The sequence below is a fragment of the Chelonia mydas genome, chromosome 1 (genome assembly GCF_015237465.2).
Source record: "Chelonia mydas isolate rCheMyd1 chromosome 1, rCheMyd1.pri.v2, whole genome shotgun sequence".
NCBI classification, from domain to species: Eukaryota; Metazoa; Chordata; order Testudines; family Cheloniidae; genus Chelonia; species Chelonia mydas.
In genome coordinates this window covers 5,756,214-5,781,225 of record NC_057849.1, presented here as the reverse complement: position 1 = coordinate 5,781,225, position 25,012 = coordinate 5,756,214, and the positions used below count along the sequence as shown (strand labels likewise).

At 44.9% G+C, this 25,012-nt stretch overlaps 2 protein-coding genes across 2 annotated transcripts; both read right to left on the bottom strand.

Annotated features, from left to right (window-relative positions):
* Window positions 1–4,972: 4,972 nt before the first annotated feature.
* LOC119565301 (olfactory receptor 52N2-like) lies at window positions 4,973–5,929 on the bottom strand. Its single transcript, XM_037889803.1, has one exon. The coding sequence runs from the start codon at window positions 5,927–5,929 to the stop codon at window positions 4,973–4,975; it is 957 nt and encodes a 318-aa protein (XP_037745731.1).
* Window positions 5,930–16,247: 10,318 nt separating this feature from the next.
* Window positions 16,248–17,183, bottom strand: LOC102942671 (olfactory receptor 51G2-like). The gene has a single exon (XM_027821932.2). The coding sequence runs from the start codon at window positions 17,181–17,183 to the stop codon at window positions 16,248–16,250; it is 936 nt and encodes a 311-aa protein (XP_027677733.2).
* Window positions 17,184–25,012: the final 7,829 nt, after the last annotated feature.

Below are 25,012 nucleotides of genomic sequence, written 5' to 3'. Positions count from 1 at the left end.
ACCAAGTGATTCACCCCATGAGCTTCCCTAAGGTTTTCCATAGTTCCTGCCAGGAAATTAGTCCCTGCATCTGTGAGGATGTCGGAGGGCCAACCTACCCTGGCAAAAATGTCTGCTAGTGCCTGGCACACACTTTTAGCCCTGGGGTTGCTTAGAGCTACTGCTTCCAGCCATCGGGTGGCAAAATCCATGAAAGTCAGTATGGACTGCTTTCCTCTGGGTGTCTTTTTCGGAAAAGGACCCAGAATATCCACAGCTACTCGCTGAAATGGAACTTCAATGATGGGGAGTGGGTGGAGAGGTGCTTTGACCTGGTCTTGGGGCTTTCTCAGTCTTTGGCATACCTTCACAAGACCGGACATAGGTAGAAACATCCTTGCCCATTCCCTCCCAGTGGAATGACCCCCCCTCCATGGTCTTTGGTCCTGTTCACCCCAGCATGGCCACTAGGATGATCATGGGCTAAGCTCAAGAGCTTTACCCGGTACTTAGTTGGAACTACCAACTGTCTCTGAGGATGCCAGTCTTCCTGGTGTGCACCAGAAAGAGTTTCCTTGTAGAAAAGTCCTCTTTCTACAACAAACCTGGATCAATTAGAAAAGCTGAGAGGCGGTGGGTTGCTCCGTGCCGCCATCCAAGCTCTCTGGAGGCTTTCATCTACTTCCTGTTCGGTCTGGAACTGTTCCCTTCATGCTGGAGACATCAGTTCCTCATTGGATTGTGGACCTATGCTTGGTCCCTCTGGAAGAGATGTCGGGGATGGGGCTGTTTCCATTGACTGTGAACCGCTCTCTGCTGGGGCACTACATTGGTTTTCAGGCTCCGGCTGAGCCTCTTGTGTAGGGTTATCGGCTGCTGACGGTTCAGGTTCGGTGGGGCCCTGTAGAGTTGGGGTTGCAAGTAGGGGATTCAGTGCTGGCAATGGGTCTGGTGCTGGTTCTTCCGCCGGTTCTGGTTCTGGGACTGGCTCTGTCTGGATCTCTGAGACTGGATTCACTACTGCTGTTGCAGACGTTGGCATGGGGTCCAGTTCCATCACCTGTGACCGGGTCCTGGTAGAAGTTTCCAGAACAGAGCTAGGCGTCACAGCTTGCTTAGCCTGGCTGCGGGTGACCATTTCCACCCTCTTGGCTGACTTCACATGATTGGCCAAGTCGTCCCCCAACAGCATGGGGATGGGATAATCATCATAGACTGCAAAAGTCCACGTTCCTGACCAGCCCTTGTACTGGACAGGAACTTGGCTGGAGGCAAACTGAAAGAGTTGGACTTGAAGGGTTGACTTGTCACTTGTATCTCTGGGTCGATTAAATTTGGGTCCACTAAGGAAACATGGATAGCTGACACTTGTGCTCCAGTGTCCCTCCATGCGGTGACCTTCTTCCCGCCCACATTCACAGTTTACCTCCGCTCTAAGGGTATCTGGGAGGCAACTGGGCCTGAGGACCTCTGGGGTAATTCCGGTGCAATGAAGTGTAATCTGTTTGCGGTTCTTGGGGCAGTTGACCTTTACATGCCCCGGCTCGTTACATTTAAAACATCATCCAGCTGACAGGTCACTGGGGCGAGGTGGGTTGCTGGAGAATGGTGTGGCGGGACGATAAGGTGTCTGGAGTATTCCTTGGTGTGTAGTTGGGGCCTTGGGCTTCCCCCGGTAGTAGGGTGTGGTCTGAGGGTGTCCCTTCTGGTATCCGCTCCAACTGCGACCAGGGTTGTTCCTCTCTCCTCCCTCCACCCGTTTTGTTCTGGCTTGCCCCGCCTCTCTGGCGGTCTGGGACTGCTCGTATCGATCAGGAGAAGAAGCAAGACTTTCTGCTGAGTCCATTTCCTTATCCCATAAACACTGTTTTACTGCCTCCTTGGACATAGTCAGGAATTGCTCCTGAGCGATCAAATCACACATTCCCTCAAAGCTAGTGACACCCCTTCCTTGGACCCATTTATCTAACAGATCCTTCATCTGGTTTAGATAAGCCACATTACTTAGTCCAGGCCCTCTGTTAAGGGTTCATAATTGTACTCTGTACGTTTCAGATGTAATTTGAAATTGCTTTAAAACCAAATCCTTGAACTTATTATAGTCAGAAGCCTCATCAATAGGCATCTTATTGAATATGTCCAGAGCTCTTCCAGTTAATTTTGAGAACAATGTGGTCATCTTGTGAGCTTCAGGAATTTGATGGAGAGTGCACAGTCTCTCCAAGGTGAGAAAATATTCAGCAATATCACTGGATTCATCATATTGTGGACATAGTCGCTCCCATTTGTGGATTGTTGGGGACGGATGGCTAGGGTTATCCAGTAGATTCCGCTCAGCCTTTGCCTTCTCCATCTCCAGGGCATTCTTCCTCTCTTTTTCCTTCTCCACCTCAGCATGCTTCCTCTCTTTTTCCTTTTCCTCCATTTATTTTTCCTTTGTCTCTATAGCTCTCCTGTGGGCAGCCTCTTTGGCTGTTTCTGCCTTAGGCTCTGTCATGTTTGCCTCTCTGTTTTTAACTAACTTTACACCCGAGAGTTAGAAATAAAACAAACAAACAAAGAAACAAAACGTGGCTTGTCAAAAACAAAAATAGATTGTGCTGTAACCGAAAACGGATGTTCTCTGATAGTGATTGTCAGCCTACAGAAAAACCCTTAAAAAAAACCCCTAACACTTTGCATCTGATGAAGTGAGCGGTAGCTCACGAAAGCTTATGCTCAAATAAATTGGTTAGTCGCTAAAGTGCCACAAGTCCTCCTTTTCTTTTTGCGAATACAGACTAACGCGGCTGCTACTCTGAAACCTGACACCTTTGTCTCCAGGCAAATAGACAGAAAAAGACTTTCGTTGCTCTTAGCTAAAAAAAAAAAAAAACTTCGGGTCTGTAAAGACTTGTGTATTTCCCTGCAGGAGGTTAACTACCCTGCGTTTAGGGAGAGAAAACTCCAGCTCACAAAAGACAATCCCCTTTTTGTCTCTGCTCTGGCCCCCAAGCAGAGACAAAAAAACCCTCTAACTGCTTTCTGCTTAAAACCTGCTTTCCAGCAGCCCAAAGGGAAAAAAAAAATCCTTTTAAAATCTGTGCTTCTGGTTCAAAAAATCTCAAAATGATTTCAAGTTAATCCGAACACTCTGCCACAATGTCAAGGTTCCTTCCCCACTCTGAATTCTAGGGTACAGATGTGGGGACCTGCATGAAAAATCCCCTAAGCTTACTTTGACCAGCTTAGGTTAAAACTTCCCCAAGGTACAAACTATTTTACCTTTTGTCCCTGGACTTTATTGCTGCCACCACCAAGCATCTAACAAATATAACAGGGAAAGAGCCCACTTGGAAACTTGTTCCCCCCTCCAAAATCCCCCCAAGCCTTACACCCCCTTTCCTGGGGAAGGCTTGATAAAAATCCTCACCAGTTTGCATAGGTGAACACAGACGCAAACCCTGGGATCTTAAGAACAATGAAAAAGCAATCAGGTTCTTAGAAGACAAATTATAATTAAAGAAAAAGTAAAAGAATCACCTCTGTAAAATCAGGATGGTAAATACCTTACAGGGTAATCAGATTCAAAACACAGAGAATCTCTCCAGTCTAAACATTAACTTACAAAAAGACACAACAACAGGAATACACATTCCATTCAGCACAGCTTATTTTATCAGCCATTTAAACAAAACAGAATCTAACACATATCTAATTAGAGTGCTTACTGAGTCTTTACAGCAGTTCTGACCTGCATTTCTGCTCTGGTCCCGGCAAAAAAAAAAAACACACAGAGAGAACTCTGTGTTTCCACACACCCCCCGCTCCAGCTTTGAAAGTATCTTGTCTCCTCATTGGTCATTTTGGTCAGGTGCCAGCGAGGTTGTCTTAGCTTCTTAACCCTTTAGAGGTGAAAGGTTTTTTCCCTCTGGCCAGGAGGGATTTAAAGGTGTTTACCCTTCCCTTTATATTTGTGACAAGTTGCAATCTCTGTTTAGAAAGCTTATGCTCAAATAAATTTGTTAGTCTCTAAGGTGCCACAAGTCCTCCTTTTCTGTTTCATCTATTTCACAAACGCCAAGATGAAATCTCGACACTTACTTTTGACGTCTTGGACAATGGGAATGTTTAGTGTGTATTTTGAAAGTTCCAATTGAAAGCAACTCCAAAATCGACTGCGCAAAGCGGTAAGTTATTGGACTCCAAGGCGATGTTGCAGTTTAACACAGCACTCCGTTACCCAAGTTGTTCAGAACCCCCAGCAAGGGCAACCGAACTATTTCATACCAGGCGGTGTCAGGAATAAATCAAAGGATTAAATACAAGTAAGCATGCTCTTGTCTAAAACTGCAGTTTATTCAATTTTTAGGCACACACAGACATATGCAATAGGTTTAGAACTTCCCAGATATTTAGCTAACATCTGCAATGGTATTTGACAAATGACAGCAGGTTCTCAGTGGCCAGTTGATCACCAGCAGGGAAGAAAGGGTTTCACGAAAAACGTTTCTCAAGATGGCTTCAGAGGATTGCTCCAAAGTACACTGTATTAGCTAATCTTTTTCAACTTCTACAAAACACATAGGTCATAGTGACCCCTACTCAATGATCACTTTTCCTAATTTTCAATAAACTTTATTTCTCACTTATTTCTTGTCTCATAGGTCCAATCCTCCCATTCTGATTAGCAGAAACTGACAGCTAAATGTTTACTTTGCATCTAAAATCCTGCTTTAAAATTAACCCCAAAGTATGTAATGGTTCTATTTTATTAACTCATCGTGGCTGAGTGCACATCTTGTGGTTACAATTGGCTTGATCATATTCTGGGGTACACATCCCTGAAATCCAGGGTAACACAGTGCTTGGTGATGGAATGATAAGAGGTTAGGTGTGAGATGCTTCTCAGCCTCTGAACTTCCACAAAATGAGAAGCTCAGACAAACTGGGACAGAGCGCCCTTGATTGACAAGGAAGTATCCTTTCCCCCTCTCGTCACGCAGGTTTAAAGTCAGTGTCCCCCAAGTGAGTACATTCTGCAGGTGTATTTGTGCACTTTCTCGCGAAGCTCTTTGGTTTTGGCCCCATAAATGATGGGGTTGAGTGTGGTGGGGAGGAGGAAATAGAGATTAGCCATGATGATGTGAATGTGGGGAGCGATGCCCCGACCATACCGGTGTGTCACAGTGGAGAAGAGGACGGAAGGATAAGACATCATCATCAGACAGATGTGAGCTGTGCAGGTGTTGAGGGCTTTCTGGTGGGCTTTCTTGGAGGAGATTCTGAGGACAGCCCTGATGATCAGACCGTAGGAGAGGGCAATGAGTGTGATGTCTAACAAGTTGACTACAAATGGTATCACCAAGCCGTACATCCTGTTGACTGTGATGTCCCCACATGACATCTTTGCCACAGCCATGTGGTCGCAGTATGTATGGGGGATAATGCGGTTGGCACAGAATGTCTGCCTGCTCAGGAGCAGGGGTAAGGGCAGAGCAAAGAGAACAGCTCTCATTAAACACACTAGCCCTAGCTTAGCTATTCTTTCGTTGGTGAGGATTGTGGCATATCTCAGAGGGTTACATATGGCAACATAGCGATCGAAGGCCATTGTCACAAGGATGGCTGAGTGCATCCCAATCCCCGTGTGAAAGAAGAACATCTGGGTGAGACAGCCACTCACCGTAATAACTTCCAATTTGAACCAAAATATACACAGTGCCTTTGGTATGACAGAGCTAGACATGCTGATGTCTGTGAGTGCCAGCATGCCGAGCAGCAGGTACATCGGCTTGTGCAGGGTCTGCTCTTTGCCTACAACAAACAGAACCATGAAATTTCCCAACAGGCTGATAATGTAGAATGTAGAGAAAGGGATGGAAATCCAGACGTGGGCAGCCTCCAGGCCAGGGATACCCATAAGCATGAATGTCGAACCGTCAGACGGGGTGAGATTGAAAACTGCCATGACTTGGTTGATGCGCCCATCAGGCTCAGAAATGCTCAATGTGCCTGTGAAGGGAGAGAAGCACAGTGAGGGGTATTACACACTTTATAACACATAGTACAGTAAATAGTTTATAGTTCTTACCAATCTAGAAAGGGGGGTGAGCAGTGAGGTGGCAACATTGACAAATGGCACCATGTTATTTAGGTGATAGTCAAGTCCACAGAAGTCCTCAGAGAGAGCTAACCAAGCCAGGTGAATGGGTGGCATGATAGCAGATGAACTTGGAGGTCAATAACTGAAATGTGTATGCGCATTGGAGGGAAAAGCTTGAACTCATCAAACACCTAACAAGGTTCTAATTTAACTGTATGAACTCAGGACATGGATCTGCGTGTCATGGTACACAGCTCTGTGAAAGCCTGCTCAAAGGCAAGCTTTGACAGAAAATAAGCAAAACTTTGGAATCCAGGAGGACTGGGATTGGGAATCATACAGAAAATACAATGCCATTTGATCAGTCAGTAAATGTTTCACCCTCCTCTGGAGACCTCTGTGTAGTACTGGGCACCCTTCTCACACAGGATATTGCAGAATTAGTGGGGCTCAGACAAGGGCAACAAGAATGATGAAGGGTTTGGGGAAACTGTCATAGAGCGAGAGGTGAAAAAGACTGGGTTTGTTTCCTTACAAAGGAGATCAATTTAAGGGGACATGAGAAAAGTCTGTAAAATACTGACTCATAGAGAGTGGATTGAGAATGTGTCTCCCTGTCTCATAAAACAAGATCAAGAGGACAGTCAATTAAACTGAAATGTGGCAAAGGAGAAATGGTCTGAAGTAAATAGGATGAAATTCAATAAGGACAACTCCACTTAGGAAGGAACAATCAGTTGCACACATCCAACATGGGAAATGACTAACTAGGAAGGAGTACTGCGGAAAGGGATCTAGGGGTCATGGTGGACCTCAAGCTAAATATGAGTCAAGAGTGTAACACTGTTGCAAAAAAAGCGAACATCATTTTGGGATGTGTTAGCAGGAGTGTTGTAAGCAAGACACAAGAAGTAATTCTTCTGCTCTACTCCGTGCTGATTAGGCCTCAACTGGAGTACTGTGTGCAGTTGTGGGTACCACCTTTCAGGAAGGATGTGGACAAATTGGAGAGAGTCCAGAGAAGAGCAACAGAAATGACGGAATGTCGAGAAAACATGACCTATTAGGGAAGAGTCACAAAACTGGGTATGTTTAGTCTGGAGAAGATAAGACTGAGGGGGGCATGTTAACAGTTTTCCAGTATGTAAAATGTTTTTACAAGGAGGAAGAAGAAGAAGAAATAATTGTTGTTCTTAACCTCTGAGGATAGGACAAGAAGCAATGGGCTTAAATTGCAGAACGGGCTGTTTAGGTTGGAAATTAGGAAAAACTTCATAACTGTCAGAGTGGTTAAGCACTGGAATAAATTGCCTAGGGAGATTGTGGAATCTACATCACTGGGGATTTTTAAGAGCAGGTTGGGCAAACACCTGTCAGAGATGGTCTAGATAATACTTAGCCCGGCCCTGAGTGCAGGGGAATGGACTAGGTGACCTCTCGAGGCCCATTCCATTTATATGATTCTCGGATTCTATGAAATTCAAAACTGATAAAAAAGAATGCTTTCTTCTCTCAATGCCCAATTAGACTGAGGAACTCGTTGCCACAAGAGGTAGTCGAGGTCATGAGTTAAGTAAGAATCAGGAAGGGTCTGGAAATTTACATGGATAGTGAGACTATCCACTTACAATAGTTACAGCTAAATAAATATTTTTGAAAGCCTATACACCCATGTCTTTCAGGGCACAATCCAATCTCTAGCTGTTAGGGATTAGGGTGACAGCCTCATGATGGTCAGGTCATCCCCCCATCCACCCACTGCCGGGTTTCTTACACCTTCTTCTGTACCATCTGGGGCTGTCACAGTTAGAGAGAGGACACTGAACTGGATGGACCATAGATGTGATCCATGATGCAATTCCTCTGTTCAGAAAGTTTCCCCCATGGAAACAGACATGATCCTGATGGGCTATGACTTTGTGCTCAACAGAATGGGCACGAAGGTCACAAGGGTCTTGTATTTAGGGCTACAGGCCTGCACCTCTGTTACTTCGCTTGTTACTTTTGGTGAGACACTTTCTTGCAGGCACTCAGATTTCTCTGAGACATAAGTTACAGGTGTTTACTGACAAGGGTAAGCAGAGACCTGTGTCAGCAAGTCAGCTGCTAGCCCTTCTCATACCTGAATATTGATGAAGTTTGCAGATGATACAAAAATTGGGGGATCGTAAATAATGAAGAGGACAGGTCATGGATTCAGATCAATCTGGATTGGTTGGTAAACTGGGTGGAAGCAAACAACAGTTGTTCTAACATAGCTAAGTAGAGATCTACATCTAGGAACAAAGAATGTAGGTGATGCTTAAGCAATGGGAGACTATTATGGGAAGCGCAATGACTGTGAACAAATTTGGGGGTGTGAAGGCATAATTAGTTAAACATGAGCTCCCAGTGTGACCATGTGGCCAAAAGAGCCAATGTGATCCTGGGATGATAACCAGGGGAATAACAAGGAGAGGTAGAGAAGTTATGTTACGGCTCTGTTTGGCACCGGTGCGACTGCTGCTGGAATCCTCTGTTCAGTTCTGGTGTCCATAATTAAAGATGGATGTTTTTACACTGAAGAGGGGTCAGAGAATAGTCACAAGAATTAGGAAAAGATTAGAAAATCTGTCTTATAGTGACAGACTCAAAGATCTTAATGTGCTAAGTGAAATAAATAGTTAAGGCATGACTGGATAACAGTCTGTAAGTACCTAAAAGGGGAACTGGTATTTAATAATAGGCTTTTCAGCCCAGCATATAGAGGTGTAACAGGATCCAATGGCTGGAAATTCAACTTAAAGGAATTCCGACTTGAAATAAGGTTTACATTTTTTAAATGGTGAGAGTAATTCACCATTGGAACAATTTACTAAAGGTCTTGATGGATTCTTCATTGCTGAGAATGTTTAACTATTTCCAATACATTTGTAGTTCTAATTTTACCAGGTAAATCCCTTTGTGTTTCTGACAATATTGAAATAAAGAGGAGTCCTTGTGGCACCTTAGAGACAAATAAATTTATTTGGGCATAAGCTTTTGTGGGTTAGAACCCACTTCATCAGATGCAAGAAGTGAAAATACTGGACCAGCCCTCTGTGGAGAAAGAAGTGGTTCGGGACTATTTAGAAAAGCTGGACGAGCACAAGTCCATGGGGCCGGATGCATTGTATCCGAGAGTGCTAAAGGAGTTGGCGGATGTGACTGCAGAGCCATTGGCCATTATCTTTGAAAACTCATGTCGATTGGGGGAGGTTTATTCTTTTGTGTAGAGACTGTCCAGTTTGCCAATGTACATGGCATCGTTATTTTTGCTTACACAGACTAACACAGCTACCACTCTGAAACCTGACAATCCTGAAGAGTTCAAGTCAACTTGCTGCTGAATTCCTGCCCAGATGGTTCTTGACATGAATCCTGGAACCCTTCCTGAGCCCTCAGGACTAAAATACAGAAAAAGGCAACTCACCGAAATTCCACTCTGCAGAGAGAGGATATCTCCTTACTGCACCAGGAAGGCAGAGCCCTGAGAATCAGTGTATGAATCTCACGTCTGACACTCGCCGTGCTGAAGAGCAACTTTATGATTCCCCTGAACAGTCCCTGAGGACTTTCAGGTTGGCCAGGACTCCCAGACAATTCCCTCAGCTGCGTGAGCAGCAGGTGGAGCAGAAAATAGACACTAGAGAACTTCAGCTTGAGAGCCTCCCCTGGGAGTGAAGAAATGATTCTCTGATCCCAGAGGCTCAGGTTGTCAGGACAAACTGAGTCTTCCAAATTGTTCAGCCTGCTGACAGATGTTTGGCTGTGCGCGTTTGTTCTCTCTGCCGGCTGTACTGACTCTGGCCAGGTAGCCCACGCAGCAGGCTCCAATTGAACTGCCCAAGAAATCCACAGAGTCGGTTGTCAGTGAAGGAACTTGGTCAGTTTTATTGCAAACGAGGCACTATGCTAATGCCCCAGATCAGTGGTTACAGGTACACTAACACATGTATGCCAAAACAATGGACTGGCTACATGAATGGCGGGACTTTCTATTCTCTCCTCATTCAGAAAAAGACATTGCCTCTGAGATACATCTTTATGCATAGATGCAAACAAGTTAAGCATTATTCCTGAAGTATCAGGGTACCACCCTCTAATGTATTGACGTGCCACCCATTGACGTGTCCAGGTGCCATCCATTACCTTGTACATATTGGTTTCCTCAAATATCTCTATCCATTATGCCGTTATCCTGACCTTATCGTGAAGATGGGTCAGCGTCTTCCTCTTATCTTTGGGGAATGGGTTTGGCATCCAGGTGTTCTGGTATCAGCTTTCTGGAAACTGTTTGCATCTTTATTCTTGTGCACTACTTAGGAATGTGTGTTTCTGCAATATCAGTCCTGTTCCTGCCAGATTCTGTAAGCCAGGCCTGTCCCTTGCTCACAACTTAACTTTGCTTTATAGCTGCAAAGTTTTGACTCCTTTAACCCAGGTCTCAGGCCTCACACCAGGCCTCGACTACAAGGGATTATGTTTCAGGCCCTCTTCCTCCTACACAGCTTAGCAACTGATGACGGCCTTCTTTTGTGTGTGTAATATACTGCCATCTGCACTATGTGTGGGAAATGATTCCATAAGCTATGGGACCAAAAAGCATTTTCAATGCATCGTGGCAGCATAGCGCTGCCCACCACCCATGCAGTAGCAATATTTTGTCGGTTAGCTGTGAGAAGTAACTCCCACCCTGTGGAGGCCAAATGATGTGATCCGAAATTAATACAGACCAAAGGGCACGGAAAAGGATTTCTTCTCCCAGGATACTGCCATCAACAGTATCTTGTTGTGAGGTCTAAAGTGGATATATATTTGGCAACTCCCAATTGTTCTAGTAATTCATTGTCTCTTTTGATTGGTTAAGCATCAAATTTCAATAGTGTGTACATCTTTCAGAAATCGATGTAGGAAGAGGTTGTGCTATCCTGTGTCAGAACTAGTACCATGGGGAATTCTCCACACACTGTGTGATTCCTTCACCACTCCTAGGGCCAAAATCACCTGGCGTTCCTCTCACATGGTATCCCACATTGTACAAGGGAACAGCCATGGAATTTCCCCAATCTTTGCCCTGCAGCCATTTCAGTATGGTAGTTTTTAAGATAGGTGTCCCTGACAGGGTGAGAACACAGGGGAAAGGAATCAAACAACTTCTATATCTGGATCTTTTGTTCAGGCTGCCATCCTCCCCCATACTTGCAGGTGTTTCCAGGAGTTCTCTTGTGTGGGGAGGGAGGCCACTAGATGATGTCTCACCCCACCTTATGTAGAATTAACATCGAGTGGGAATCCTTTGTTCCAAAAACCGTTCCCAATCCAGATTGTGGAAAAATAGAGGTACCCAAAATGGAGTTCAGTGTCATGTGGTCTGTTCACATTCCTTTGCGTGCCCTGCTGAGTCATAGCAGCGATTAGCCATAAGCAGTCTGGAGGGATTTCAGGAAGGCTCACCAGATGGGGGATAAGGCCAGGTCATTTCCCTGAATAGGTCCTTCACAATCCATTGTCAAGACTGGAAGCATTTTGCCTCGTGGGCGTCACCCAGGTGTAACTACATTTGAAATACAGATACATAGTCAATATTCATAACTTCACATACATAAATGATACATGCACACAAAGAGGATCATCCTTTTCAGCAAATCATAACTTTTCCAATGACACCTGACAAGACATATCTTGTACAAAATGTATGATAATTATGTCAGAATTATATCAGAATCATTCAACTATGAAGAATATGGGGCACAGTGTCACAACGAGGTCATGAGGAGAATCCCCTCTCTGGCTTTTAAAAAATTCAAATGATAGCAGTAAAGCACATTAGAAAACAGAATCTCATCTACAGATAGAAAATGATGGGGTCTAAATTAGCCGTTACCAATCAAGAAAGAGATCTTGCGGTCATGGTAGCGAGTTGTCTGAAAACATCTGCTCAATGTGCCACAATAGTCCAAAAATTTAATGTTGTGAACCGCTAGGAAAGTGATTGATAAGAAGACAGAAAATAAATTAATTCCACTCTATAATATAATATTATATAATGTTATAATCCAGAGGGAATGAACAGAACAGGGAATCATTCAGTGATCCATCCCCTGTCACTCATTCCCAGCTTATGGCAAACAGAGGCTAGGGACACCTTCCTTGCCCATCCTGGCTAATAGCCATTGATGGGCCCAACCTCCATGAATTTATCCAGTTCTTTTTTGAACTCTGTTATGGTCTTGGCCTTTGCAACATCCTCTGGCAAGGAGTTCCACAGGTTGACTGTGTGTTGTGTGGCATTTTATAATTTATTATGTTATAATATATAATGCCACTCTATAATATAATATAATATTTCCTACTACCGCCCTGCAAATGTCCCAAGGTCTCCATCTGGGGTAAGGCAGCATGAAGGGTGTCTGCTCATCCTAAGGCACTTTCTGGTGGTTGATGTAGCAAGATCATTCTCCTACTCTCTTGGGAAGCAACTGCCTCTTTCTGTGGTATGGCCGAACCACCCGCGGACAGCTCAGTCCAAGGGCTCTCCCCTGCTGGGATAGTCCAAACAAGAAATAAAGGGGATCAATCAAGCCCAGCTTTCATGTGAGAGATGAATGGTTTCCTCTCAGGCTGTCCCTGGGGGACCTTTGGGCAGTTGTTCATGGGGAGATTCTGCCTTCCCTCAGCTCATCTCCTGTGGAGCTGCCGGAAGCAGGTCTGCTCTGCTCCCTGATCTGCCACAAAATGAGCTGCTCCCCAGACCTTTTGCCTTAATCAAGCACTTCTTTTCGGACTTGATTTGTCTGCCCCATTTTCCAGATAATTTACTTCCTATTGTTTGGCTTCTTTAAACTCATTTTGAAGTGTAGCTACATGTTCAGTGGCTTTGGGAAATTATCCTGCTGCTTCCTATCGATCTGAGTCTTTGGATTGAAGACAGCATTTACCATTTCCAGAATCTTTCTTTGGAGCACAATGAAAAAAAAAAAAAAACTAAAATTTTCCATTAATTTCCTTAATGCTGAAGGCTTGAAAATTCAACGGCATTTTTGCTCAGAAGAATGATTTCCGTGGGTGCCTTCATTGTGTGTAAACATTGAATGTGAGAGGAAGGAGTGATTCACACTGGTTGTTGTTCAATTGTGTAATCAATTGCTTGACCAAGTTTTCATTTCTTATGAAATATTTTTCAAATGGCCAAAGAAACAATGTCCGGTTTACTGCTCTAACCTCATAAGAAAATAGTGCAGAAAAAAGGATTTCTCTGATTCCAGTCTCTGGGAAGCCGTCTCGTGCAGTGGTGTTACATCCACCTTACGCAGAAAGTGTGCTTCCCAAAGTTACACCTTTCAACTTTCACCATTTATATGAAGATTTAACAAGGTACACGTACCTTTACACATCACTAAAATCTAACTCATCAGTTTGTCCCAGTTCCCCAATATAAGCGGGGGAATGGTCCTGCTCTTGTGGGGAACTTTCCTCGGTTCTGCACTGCCCTGGTGGAATTGGATAGCCAAAGAGTCTGAATCCTCACTTCTACTCCCTTTACCCAGAGGCCTGCCTGACCTCAAGTACTCCCCTTCCACTCTTCTGTGTGGCAGAGTCCGTGTAATTGTGACACAGCTGGGCCCAGGATTCCTGGAAGGCTGAACCCCAGTCTCATCGTGGGGGCTAGGGTGTTCCCTTGGACAGGGGCTAGGGTGTCCCCATTCCTGGGTAGTCTCTTCGCACCAGACCCTTCTCTAACCCACTGATCACTACATTAAGTTCAAAGCAAATATAATTTATTAAACAGCAGCTGTAAAAAAAGGAAAAAATGGGAAATGTTTGAGGAAACAAGGAACCCCGCTTTGTGGGCATGGGAAACACCACCAACAGCCATCTCTGGGATGTAAGAAATGTTCCCAATTTGTTCCTCACACATCCCCGGCCTATTGCCCAGGCCCTGGCTGCTCCGTGGTGATACTGCAAGTAAGGAGCCTGCTCTGGCACTGGGCACACTCCCTCATGCTCCAGGTGGCAGGACCTTTCTCCCCAGCATCTGTCCTCCCAGAAGATTCACATCCCACCTTCTGAGTCCAGCCTTCAACGCTCTCTTCTCAAGTAACGACTCCCTGTGCTGGGCGGTATGCAGAAGTCCCCACCTGGCTCTCCCCAGCTGCTCCTTGTGCTTGGCTGCCGGGTCACTTGTGACATGGCTGGCACCCACTATCTTGGCTCTGGCCCCACAGATCATCTGTCTTTCTTTCTCTCCCCAGGACATACTTTCCTTGTGATCTGAAGAAGTGCTTGAGTTGGAGCCCTCTATATTTAAAAGTTGAAAGGTTTCCAACTCGACTTTGGAACAAAAATGCCCCCTCACTTGCAAAGGAGCTGGAACAGGGATGGGTACCTGGCCCAGGAAGGATTTCAACAAATAAGTAAATATTAATCACAATTATTTACTATGAAGAGCAAGGTAAGCATGCTGAAAATTTATATTTTATTATGGTGGCATCAATAGTGAAGCCACAGTTAAAATTGAGTCAAATTTTACTCTTAGAGCAGGGATTCAACTTCTGAATCTATGAAATGTGGTGTAGCCTTAGCCAACATGACAAGACTTACTTTCTGAGTGCAGAATGAGTTTTCAGAGAATTTACAAGTCAACCTGCTAAGTAGTTTCGGAATGCATACATGTAGTCTTCCTCCCTTAAAACTCCTTCTTCCTTATACGTATTCCACTGAACACCCTAATTCCCTGGACAAAACAGGATACTTTATTCCAGAAAGAGAAGCTTTAAGGGTACAGGACTGCAGTTTTGCTAACTGGGATTTTGGGGGGCGAACAATACAAGCTTTCCTTTTGGGATGCTGTGACCATGGTCGCTGGATGGGCTATATGGAGAATGCTCAATCAGGGCAAACTGCAAGGAATAGGGCAGACAATCCCCAAAACTGGTGGCTTATTCTTATAATTGATTCACCAAGACAGTAACCAAACAGCTTCTATAATACCTTCCCGGTTACCAAGAAGCCAAAATACAGTTTTCTTTAAGCAATCTTACCTTTAGCTCCCACCCACACAGCCAAGTCCATCTATTAAGGGTTATATAAAATCTTATTCACCATCTGTAAAGTTCTACTACTCTCAAGAGATCGGACACATTTCACACCAGGTCAAATACACACTGACAGACAATTCTTATTCACAAATCTAAGATTTATTTAAAAGGAAAAGAAAGAGAGTTATTGTGGTAAAAGATCATTATACATAGAGATATGAACCCAGTTCACAGTCCAGTTTCAAAGCAGAAGTGGTGAGGCTGCCGATTTGTAGAAATCTTTCTGGAATTAATGGAAAAAGTCATAGTCCAAATAGACAGTCCATATACAGAGTGTTTTCAAATTCTTCCATGAGAATTGCAGGGCTAATCCACAAGTCCTCCATCTTGTTACTTGAACATCCCCCTGACAAAGCTTAAGCAGCTCTGAGATAGTAAGGATCAGGCCCAAAAGGCCCTTTATAGCTGAAGTTCAGCTGATTAGCCTCTTGTCCCCAAATGATCACAGCAGGCCTTCCTTGGATGAAGAATATGAAATGTGCATTTTTGCTTTGAAATAAATCTCTGTTTCCTATGTCTACACTGATAACTAGCAACATTGATTAGCAAAAGGCCATTAACCATTGAAATGGTTCACAGGTAGTTTACTACAAACTTCAAAGAGGAATAAAGACAATGATATTATTACAACACAAGTTTCATCTTAACGTTAACATCCCCTTTTGACCTCTGAATTAACAGAATAGGTCATGAAACCTGACTTACAGGAACTGAAATTTTTCATCTGCAAGCTAATTTGGTCACATTGTTGAACTTGTAATAAGATATAGGTAAACCCAGACAAATATAATTAGTATCTACTTTTGATTCTCTAACAATACAGGCCTATATTTAAAGAACTCTAGTGGCTTTGCTAGCTATCCATGAGGAAAGGCCCTGTTTACAATTTGAATACTTTTCTCATATGTCCTTAAGGGTTCCTTTTACTTCAGTCGGCCTGCTGGTTGCTAAATCCTCGCTGGCTCAGCGTGACAGAGGCACTTGGACACCACGGGCCATATTGGCTCCCAGAGAGACAGATTACAGAAACCAAATCAGTGCCCCCTTTGGAGTCTCTTAGTGGACTAGTTTTGAAAGATCTTCATGATCCGTTTACAAATCTCTTTGGTTTTTATGCTGTATACAATGGGATTGAGCACTGGGGGGAAGAGGAGGTGGAGATAAGACAGAAGAATTTGACTCTGAGGGAGAGCCTGTTTCTTGAACCTGTGAATCATAGACAAACTGATCGGCGGGGTGAAGAAAAGCAGGCTGACGCAGATGTGGGAGACACAGGTGTTCAGAGCCTTGAGACGCTCTTGCCGGGATGTGATACTCAATAGAGTCTGAAGGATCATGATGTAAGACAAGACAATGAGCACTGAGTCTAATCCCAGAGAAGAAAGGACAACAAACAAACCATAGAAGCTGCTGGATGTAGTGTCTGCGCAGGCCATCTTCATCACATCTGAATACAAACAATATGAATAAGAGAGAGGTTGGATCGTGCTGTACGGCAACCTCTTGAGAAGAATGACAGATGGGATATTCAGACCAATACCCCTGATTATTATTGCCAGCCCTATGTTTCCTATCCTTGCACTGGTTAAAGTCAAAGCATATCTCAGCGGGTGGCGTATTGCAACAAAGCGGTCAAATGCCATGGCTACGAGTACAGAGGATTCCATCATGGAGAAAGTGTGAATAAAGAAAAGTTGGGTCAGACAGACATCAATGCCAATTTCTCTGGTGTTAAACAGGAAGACGCTGAGCATTGTTGGCAAGGTGGAAACAGATAAGCCAAGGTCGGTGACAGACAACAGAGAAAGGAACAAGTACATGGGCTGATGGAGATTCTGCTGTGTCTTGATCACAAACAGAATCAGACTGTTTCCTAGAATTGCAATGAGGTACATGGAACAGAAAGGGATGGAGATCCAGGGGCCATCAGCTTCCAGCCCTGGGATGCCTGCCAGGAGGAATCTTGCAGGACTGATGTTGGTTTCATTGCAGGTTGGCATGATGCACTGGGGAGGCTCTGGTCAGTTTATTAAACCACATCCCCTACAATTAAAAGCAACATGATTAAAAATACGTGACACCATGAGAGAAAATATGGCCCATCCTGCCCCCGCTCTTCAGACAGGTTGGAGTCAGTACCGTGATTAAAAACCCTGGTGGTACTCACACATCCCCAGATCAGTTATAAAATCCCATTACGAATAATATCCTGTTCTTATATAGAGCTTTGCATTTATAAATCTCAAAGTGATTAACAAAAGAGCACAAGAATCAATGGGTCTAAATCAAAGCCCATTGACACTCCTAAGGAGGAGGATGTAGATCCTCATTTAACTGAGGGGGAAACTGAAGCACAAAACAGGTAAGCAACTTGTTCAAGGTCACTCAGGAGATCATTGACAGAACTCAGGTCTCCAGGCTCTCAGCTGAGCGCCCCTTCACTAGACTAGACCACACCCTCTCCCTTAGGTGGAGCTTGGCATATGAAGACTTGTATGAACTCATTATTAAAGGAAACATAAGAAAAGCAGAGTGGACCTGAACCAAAACATTGGATCAGAAAATCCGTACGTTCTGGTACAAGATTTCAGTCTGGATCCAGATTTCAACTTTTTAGCTTTGGTCCATGCTAAAAACTAAATGGTTTAGCTGTTTAAAAATCCTGAGAGGAGAACAATGATGTGTATTGTGAATGGTCCATGGGCTGAGAAGCGTTCACAGAAACTACTCAGTGATGACTGATAGTGACTTCTCCAAAGCCACACAAGGAGGCTGTGGTAGAACAGGGAACACAATCCAGCTCTGCTGTGTTTTAGCTGTAAATAAGGCTGCCCTCGCTGTTGTACATGATGTTATTACTGGAGGGGGAGGGGACAAAAAGACAGGAGCCTCTGAAAACTGTGAATGTTAGCTGTGTCCTATCTTCATTCTAGATGCCTCCTTTGCTCACACAGGGTGAGATCCAGCCCTGTGGAGAGAGCCAGAAATTCCTCAACCAGAAGTTTTGCCGTGTGTAAAGTTTACTGTGAGAACCCCTCTCCTCAGTTCTATGCATGACTCCGAGGGACATCAAGGGGCCCAACAGGCCCTTACCCAGCAAAACCCTCATTGAAATTAAATTTGTTGGAGCAATGACAAAATGCTCCATTTTCCCACTTATGGTATCCTCGCAGACACTCCAGGGGGTGTTATATGCCAAGCAAGCACCATGCCTCCAGAAGCAGCAGGAAATGCAGGGAGTGCAAGTCACCCTTTCAGAGGTTACACACACTCTCCCATTGGCTAGAAACTATGGTCAGATTATTCAGTATTTGCCACTCCAGGGTTAATTGCCCCCCTTCCTGTTAAGTGTCTGGTGCTAGTGACTGACAGTCAGGTTATGGGTCTAGATAGACCACAGCTGGGATGTGGTATGGCCATGCTGAGGCTCCTTCTTACCGTACACAGCCCCAGGAAAGTCAATGGTACTTACGAAAAAGTGCCACAGGGAGTTAAAAACACAAGCTGGCTTTCACTGGGGTTTGGGTTCTTCACTCATGGGAGATTCTGCGCTACAAGGGTAATGTTTGCACCATCTGGGCCTTCAGATTGCAAGCACCACAAGGGAGGGACCTGTCTTCTGAGGAGTTTGGGTCCCATATACAACAAAGAATGATGATGCTGATCATAAGAATGTGCAGGTCTCATTGGTTACAGATGAAACGTTCCAAGCAGTTGAGACTGCCTGTTCCTGTCCGTGAAATAACTCCAGCGTGATCAGCGCACTTACCAAAGCCACGAAAGTAGCAGCTGGAGAGTGTTCATCCTTGATTCCTGAGGAAGCAGAGCCTGAACAGCCTGGGCAGCAGCATTCCCTCTCTCTGTCAGGCACGCAGTGCAGCAATGTTTATAGCGCAGTGGGTAAAAGCTCTAGAGGACAGATAATCAATTGGGAATCACCGTTGATCACATTGTTACACGTTTTAGCTCGACCAGCACAAATGGAAAGGACTTAAAAGGTGAATGATCTGAAGTATTTCTGCAGCGACTGGTGCAGCTTCCCAGATTTAGGGGTAACCCAATTCACTAGATGTTTCGCAAAATTCAGCAATCGCCCATCTCAGAGCTGGGGTAAATGGTGTAACTGCATGAGTCAGGGGACTGGCACTGACTTGCTTTTGGTCAGGATTTGACCCTGCTATTTTTTTCCTCAAAGAGACGTTAGTTCTTGTGAAAGGTGCCAGCTTGACAGACCTGCAGATGCCTGTGCTTTAAGGAGCCAAAAATCCACACGTACTATTGTGGATCGACAGCACCAAGGGCGTACTGTTCGGCACATGGGCGAGTGAACTTGTAGTCTTTCCATTACCTGGATTTGAAACAATTTATTTTATTGTGCAACTTAAACAAAGCAGCCAGATCTCCCCACAGTTCCAGGGAATCTCCCACAGCCCCCGGGTATATTCTGCAGCCACAACATACATCCTCCTAGGAACAGCCAAAGCCCAACCCCACATCCATCCATTCTCGTCCCTACTCCATCAAGCCCCGCTCCAACCAGGAACTCATTATGCAGGCCCTTCTCCTGCCCAGTAATCCTCTCTCCCCGATCCCCTACTCGCCCTGTCACCCGTTTCCCCACTCCAGGCCCCAGAGCCTTCATCCTTCCCTCTCAGTCCCTGTGTTCTGCCCTGCAGCCCCCGTCCTCCTTTGTCTGTGTTTTCACCTACCTGCCTGGTTCCATTCTGGACACCCGTTCTCCTACTCCTGGCCTCTTCCACCTCCTCCCTCCTGACTCCAACTGCTCCCCCCCATTGGATCTTTCCCCCAAATCCCCATGAGCAGCTCCCCTCAACTTCTAATCAGCCCAGTTCCCCAGCCCCTCACCTACCATCAGCCCCGCCATATCCCCTGCCCTGAGGGCACAAGGGGGCCTGTCCCCTGTCCTGACACTCACACATCAACAGCCCATCCACATCCACTGCCCTGAGAGGATAAGGGGGCCTGTCCCACACTCTGCCCCTCACACACCATCAGCCCCTCTGTATTCCCTGCTCTGAGAGGACAAGGGGGGCTGCCATTTGCCCTGCCCCTCACAGGCCATCCCCCCCTCCATTTCACTCTTTTGGGCAGTTGTTCAGGGAGAAATCCTGCCTTCCCTCAGCTCATCTCGTTTGGAGATCCTGGTTGCTCTCCTCCCTGGTCTGCCACAAAATCAGCTGCTCCCCTGTCTTTCTGCCTTTCTCAAGCACTTTCCTCAGACTTGATTTGTCTGCCCCATTGTCCTGATCATTTACTTGTTGAATGTTTGGCTTCTTTGAACTCAATTGGAAATGTAGCTACAAGATCAGTGGCTTTGGGAAGTAATCCTGCTGCTTTGGATAGGTCTGTGTCTTTGGATTGTAGCAGTTTTGAAACAGCATTTACCATTTCCAGAATCCTTCTTTGGAGCACAATGAGAAAAACAAAACTAAAAATTTCCATTAATTTCTTCAATGCTGAAGGCTTGTAAACTTCAAGAGCACTTTTGCTCAGGAGAATTATTTCCATGGGTGCCTTCATTGTCTCTAAACACTGAAGGTGAGAGGAAGGAGTGATTCACACTGGTTGTTGATCAACTGTGTAGTCAATTGCTTGACGAAGCTTTCATTTGTAATGAAATATATTCAAGAGGCTAAATAAACAACATCAGGTTTACTTCTCTAACCGCATAATAAAATAATACAAGAAAAAGTTTTGATATGATACCTGCTTTTTGGAAGCTGTCTTGTGCAGTGATGTTGCAGTTCGCTGCCTTCCTACCATGTGTTTTTTTTTTTTCATTCATTTCATTGATTCAATTATTTGGGGGGGGTTTGTTTATGCTGAATTCCAGTACATGTTATTCATAATTGTTGTTCATAATAGTTGGCTGGAACGCAATGAACCTACAGGCCTGTATCCTCTATGATTGTCTAGAGCAAGTTAGTATAAGGGTTTGTAACCTTTGGCATAGATAAATGGCCTACCAGTTACCCCGCTTGACTTTGGGGAACTGAATAGGGAACTGAACAAGGAACTGAATATGTTTACCATCGGTCTGGAACAGACCGGTAACTGCAGGGTACACTGCAGGACATGGAAGTCATAAGTTAGGCCAAGGGTAACGGTTTCACGGAATAGATAATCGATATTACTATGTATGAATATATGTCATAATATGTTAATCTATAGAGTAAGTGTACCGGAAGATGTATCTGGGTAAGGAAATAAGATTTGGGCATGATAGACAGTGTCCTGATTGTGGCAGTGCCGGCGCCCTATGAGAGGGCAAACAGCCATGCAGGAGGGTGGCTCTTTCCTATCTTCTCTCAGCTCAGCTTTGCAATACAGCTTAGCTGCTCAACACTCAAACCTAATCCCTACCAACTTGGGAAGCCTGGACCCCATCACATTCATCAGGCGTGCCAGAGACAAGGCTGGTCCTTTGTCTCGCACTACCAGGTCTTCTTAAAAGGGTGTGAGTATCACAGTTTAAGTAGTCTTTTAGAATAGAGGTGTTACCAGCAGGGGTCCTAGAATTGTATTACTTCTTTGTGACACTGTGTTTTATATTGTTTATTATTCTTTTATTCGTTTCAATAAAGACCATAACCATTTGGCGTTGTCCTCAGTCGAAGTCTATTTGCCATACAATCTGAGGGTCCTCTCCCAAAGTTGAATTCTCTGTGTTCTCTGAATTGCCTGAATTGGGACAAGAACCTATTTTATTCTGGTCAGAACACTGACAAGTCATAATAATCTAACCCATACATTCAGGTCAACAGAGCTATTGTGAAGAACTTTCCTGACGTCTACATTACCCCAGGTGAACTGACTAGTGAAATGGCCTGAGTCCCCGCTCGCACTCCCTTTACCCAGTGGCCTGCCTGACCTCTAGAACTCCCCTTCCACGCTCCTGTGGCAGAGTCCTTCTAATGGTGACACGGCTGGGTCCAGGATTCCTGCGAGGCTGAACCCCCAGTCTCATCATGGTCACTTAGGACAGGGGCTAGGGTGTCCCCACTCTGTGGTACTCTCTTCACACCAGACACTTCCCTGACCCACTGATCACTACATTAAGTTCAAACCAAACAGAATTGATTAAACAGCAACTCTAAGAAAAATAAGCCAAAAATGGGAAAGGTTCAAGGAAATAAGGAACATCGCTCAGTGGGCACAGGGACATCACAGACAGCTGTCTCTGGGACATAAGGAAAGATCGCAGTCTGTTCCTCACATGTCCCAGGCCTCCTTCCCAGGCACTGACTGCTCTATTGTGATACTGCAGGTAAGGCCCCTTCTCTGGCAGTGGCCACACACGCTCAGGCTCTAGGTGGCAGGACCCTTCTCCCCAGCATCTGCCTTTTCATCAGATTCATGTCCCCCCTTCTGAGTCCAGCCTTCAAGGCCATCTTGTCTGGTGACGTCTCCCTGTGCTGGGCCCTCTGCCCATGACCCCACCTTGCTCTCCCCAGCTGCTCATTGTGCTCGACTGCCGTGTTACTTGCGGCACGGACAGCATCCACTATCCTGTCTCTGTCCCCGCAGCTCCCTCCTACACTCTGGTACTTGTATCCCGACTGAGGGTTGTTAAATGTTTCAGAGAAAAACAGAGAATGACAGTATTATAGTAGCCAAAAAGGAGCCCAAAATGCCTGTAGTACAAAAACAACAATAAAATTATTATATTTATTTTTAATGGCATTCAATGATAGTAGTCAATGTCCCTATTTTGTGTTGAATCTAAAAGGAACATTTGATCCTCTCTATCTTCATTAGAAATAGAATGCTTCTGCTGCTGTTCATACATCAGGAGAGACCAGTTCAATCATTTCTTGTGTTGGTGCAAACTGTTCACAAGAGAACTTGTGTTGTTACATATACACCTAACGCAAAGAATGTTTTCTAAAAGTTCCTCTTGCATTTTCTTATGCAGTTTTGGTTTTATCAAGTTCACCTGAGAAGACAGTCTTTCAGCTGCAGCATTGCTAAAAGGTAGGGACAGCAACAAAATAGCAAACGAGCAAAGTTCAATAAAGTCTCTGTCCCCAGCGGCATCCATGCGTTTTAGAACTTCAACCCAAAACTGCTCAACTTGGTCGTTCTGAGTATGTGGCCAGGGAACCATCGGCAAAACTCTCCACCGCTGCTCCAACTGTCCAAGGGGTTCACAAACCAAAGGCAAAAATGAGATATCAGCCAATCTCGGTCATGCAGGGCTGAGAGCAGTAGAAGGACATAGTACTGCAAGTGATTCAATCACTTGGATGTTTCGCGATAATCCCTGTTTCAACTGTTCCAGAAACTCCAACATGAAATCTCAACACCTACTCTTGACATCTTCAACAGCGGGAACGGTTAGTGTGTGTTCTGAAAGGTCTAGCTGAAAGCGACTCCAAAATTGGCTGTGCAAAGCAGTAAGTAATGTGACTCAAAGGCGATATCATAGTTTAACACAGCTGCCTGGTTCTCAAAACCACACTGTTTCACAACTCTCACCAACAAGCTCTAGTAGACTGTTCTCAATTCCTGCAGCAACTGTCCCGTCTTAGCACTTTCCAACTAAAATATTTGTTTTATCCTCCAGGCTTACTGAAGAATTGGAAGTAGAAAAATCAGGTAAATTTTGTTCACTGGATCACTGTATATATAATAAAAAAATTCAGCACCATAGTTTCTTGCTTTGTCCTTGGCTATCTAAAAGTGTAGCTTCAGTTTGTCGAACTGATCAAGAACCCTCTTCAGACAGGGTCTAATGGAAACACAGCTTCTGTCAGAAACCTGCAGTATCTTCTGGTAGTCTGGAAGTCAAGGAAAGGCTGAGAGACAGGGTGTGTGGGGTTGGGGTTTGATAGGTGACACTGAAAGAGGTCAGGGGATGGTCAGAGAGAGGGAACTCAGCAACGGAGAGAGCTGTGCTAGGTCATGGAGTGCTAAGACGTTAGGTGTGAGGAACTTCTCAGACTCTGAACTTCCAAAATGCTGAGCTGAGCCTAACTGGGACAGAGCACTCTTGAATAATGAGGAGATGTCCTTCCCCCTCTTGTCACACAGGTTTAACATCAGTGGTTGCCGATGATCACCTTCTGCAGGTGTATTTGCCCACTTTGTCACGAAGCTCTTTGGTTTTGACTCCATAAATGACTGGGTTGAGTATGGGGGTGACAAGGAGATAGAAGAAAAGGCGTACTTGTGGCAACTTAGAGACTAACAAATTTATTTGAGCATAAGCTTTTGGTGCCACAAGTACTCCTTTTCTTTTTGCGGATACAGACTAACATGGCTGCTACTCTGAAAGGAGATAGAAGTTAGCCAAGGTGATGTGTATATGGGAAGCGATTCCCTGACCAAACCTCTGAGTCAGGTAGGAGAAGAGGAAGGGAGTATAAGACATCAGCATCACATCGATGTGGGATGTGCAGGTGCTGAGGGCTTTATGGCAGGCTTTCTTGGAGGAGATTCTGAGGACCTCCCTGATGATCAGAACCTAGGACAGAGCAATGAGCGTCAGGTCTAACACAATGACTACAAATGTTCTCATCAAGCCATATGTCCTTGTGACTGTGGTGTCCCCGCATGACATGCTTTTGGTGCTTCTCATCCTCTCCAGAACCAGAGATTCAGGGGCACAGAGAGAGCCGACCCCTCTCCCCGCACAAAACAATTGTTCTCCTGATTGTTCTGAACCTCTAAGCCTGTGAGTGTGAGATGTCAGCAAGTCTCCTGTCAGTTTTTCTTTGGTCCAGATGAGCTCACCCACCCTTTGAGGCCACAGGACGGCTCCAGTTGAATTCACTGGAGGCTGATGGTGGGTGTAAATCAGGCCATT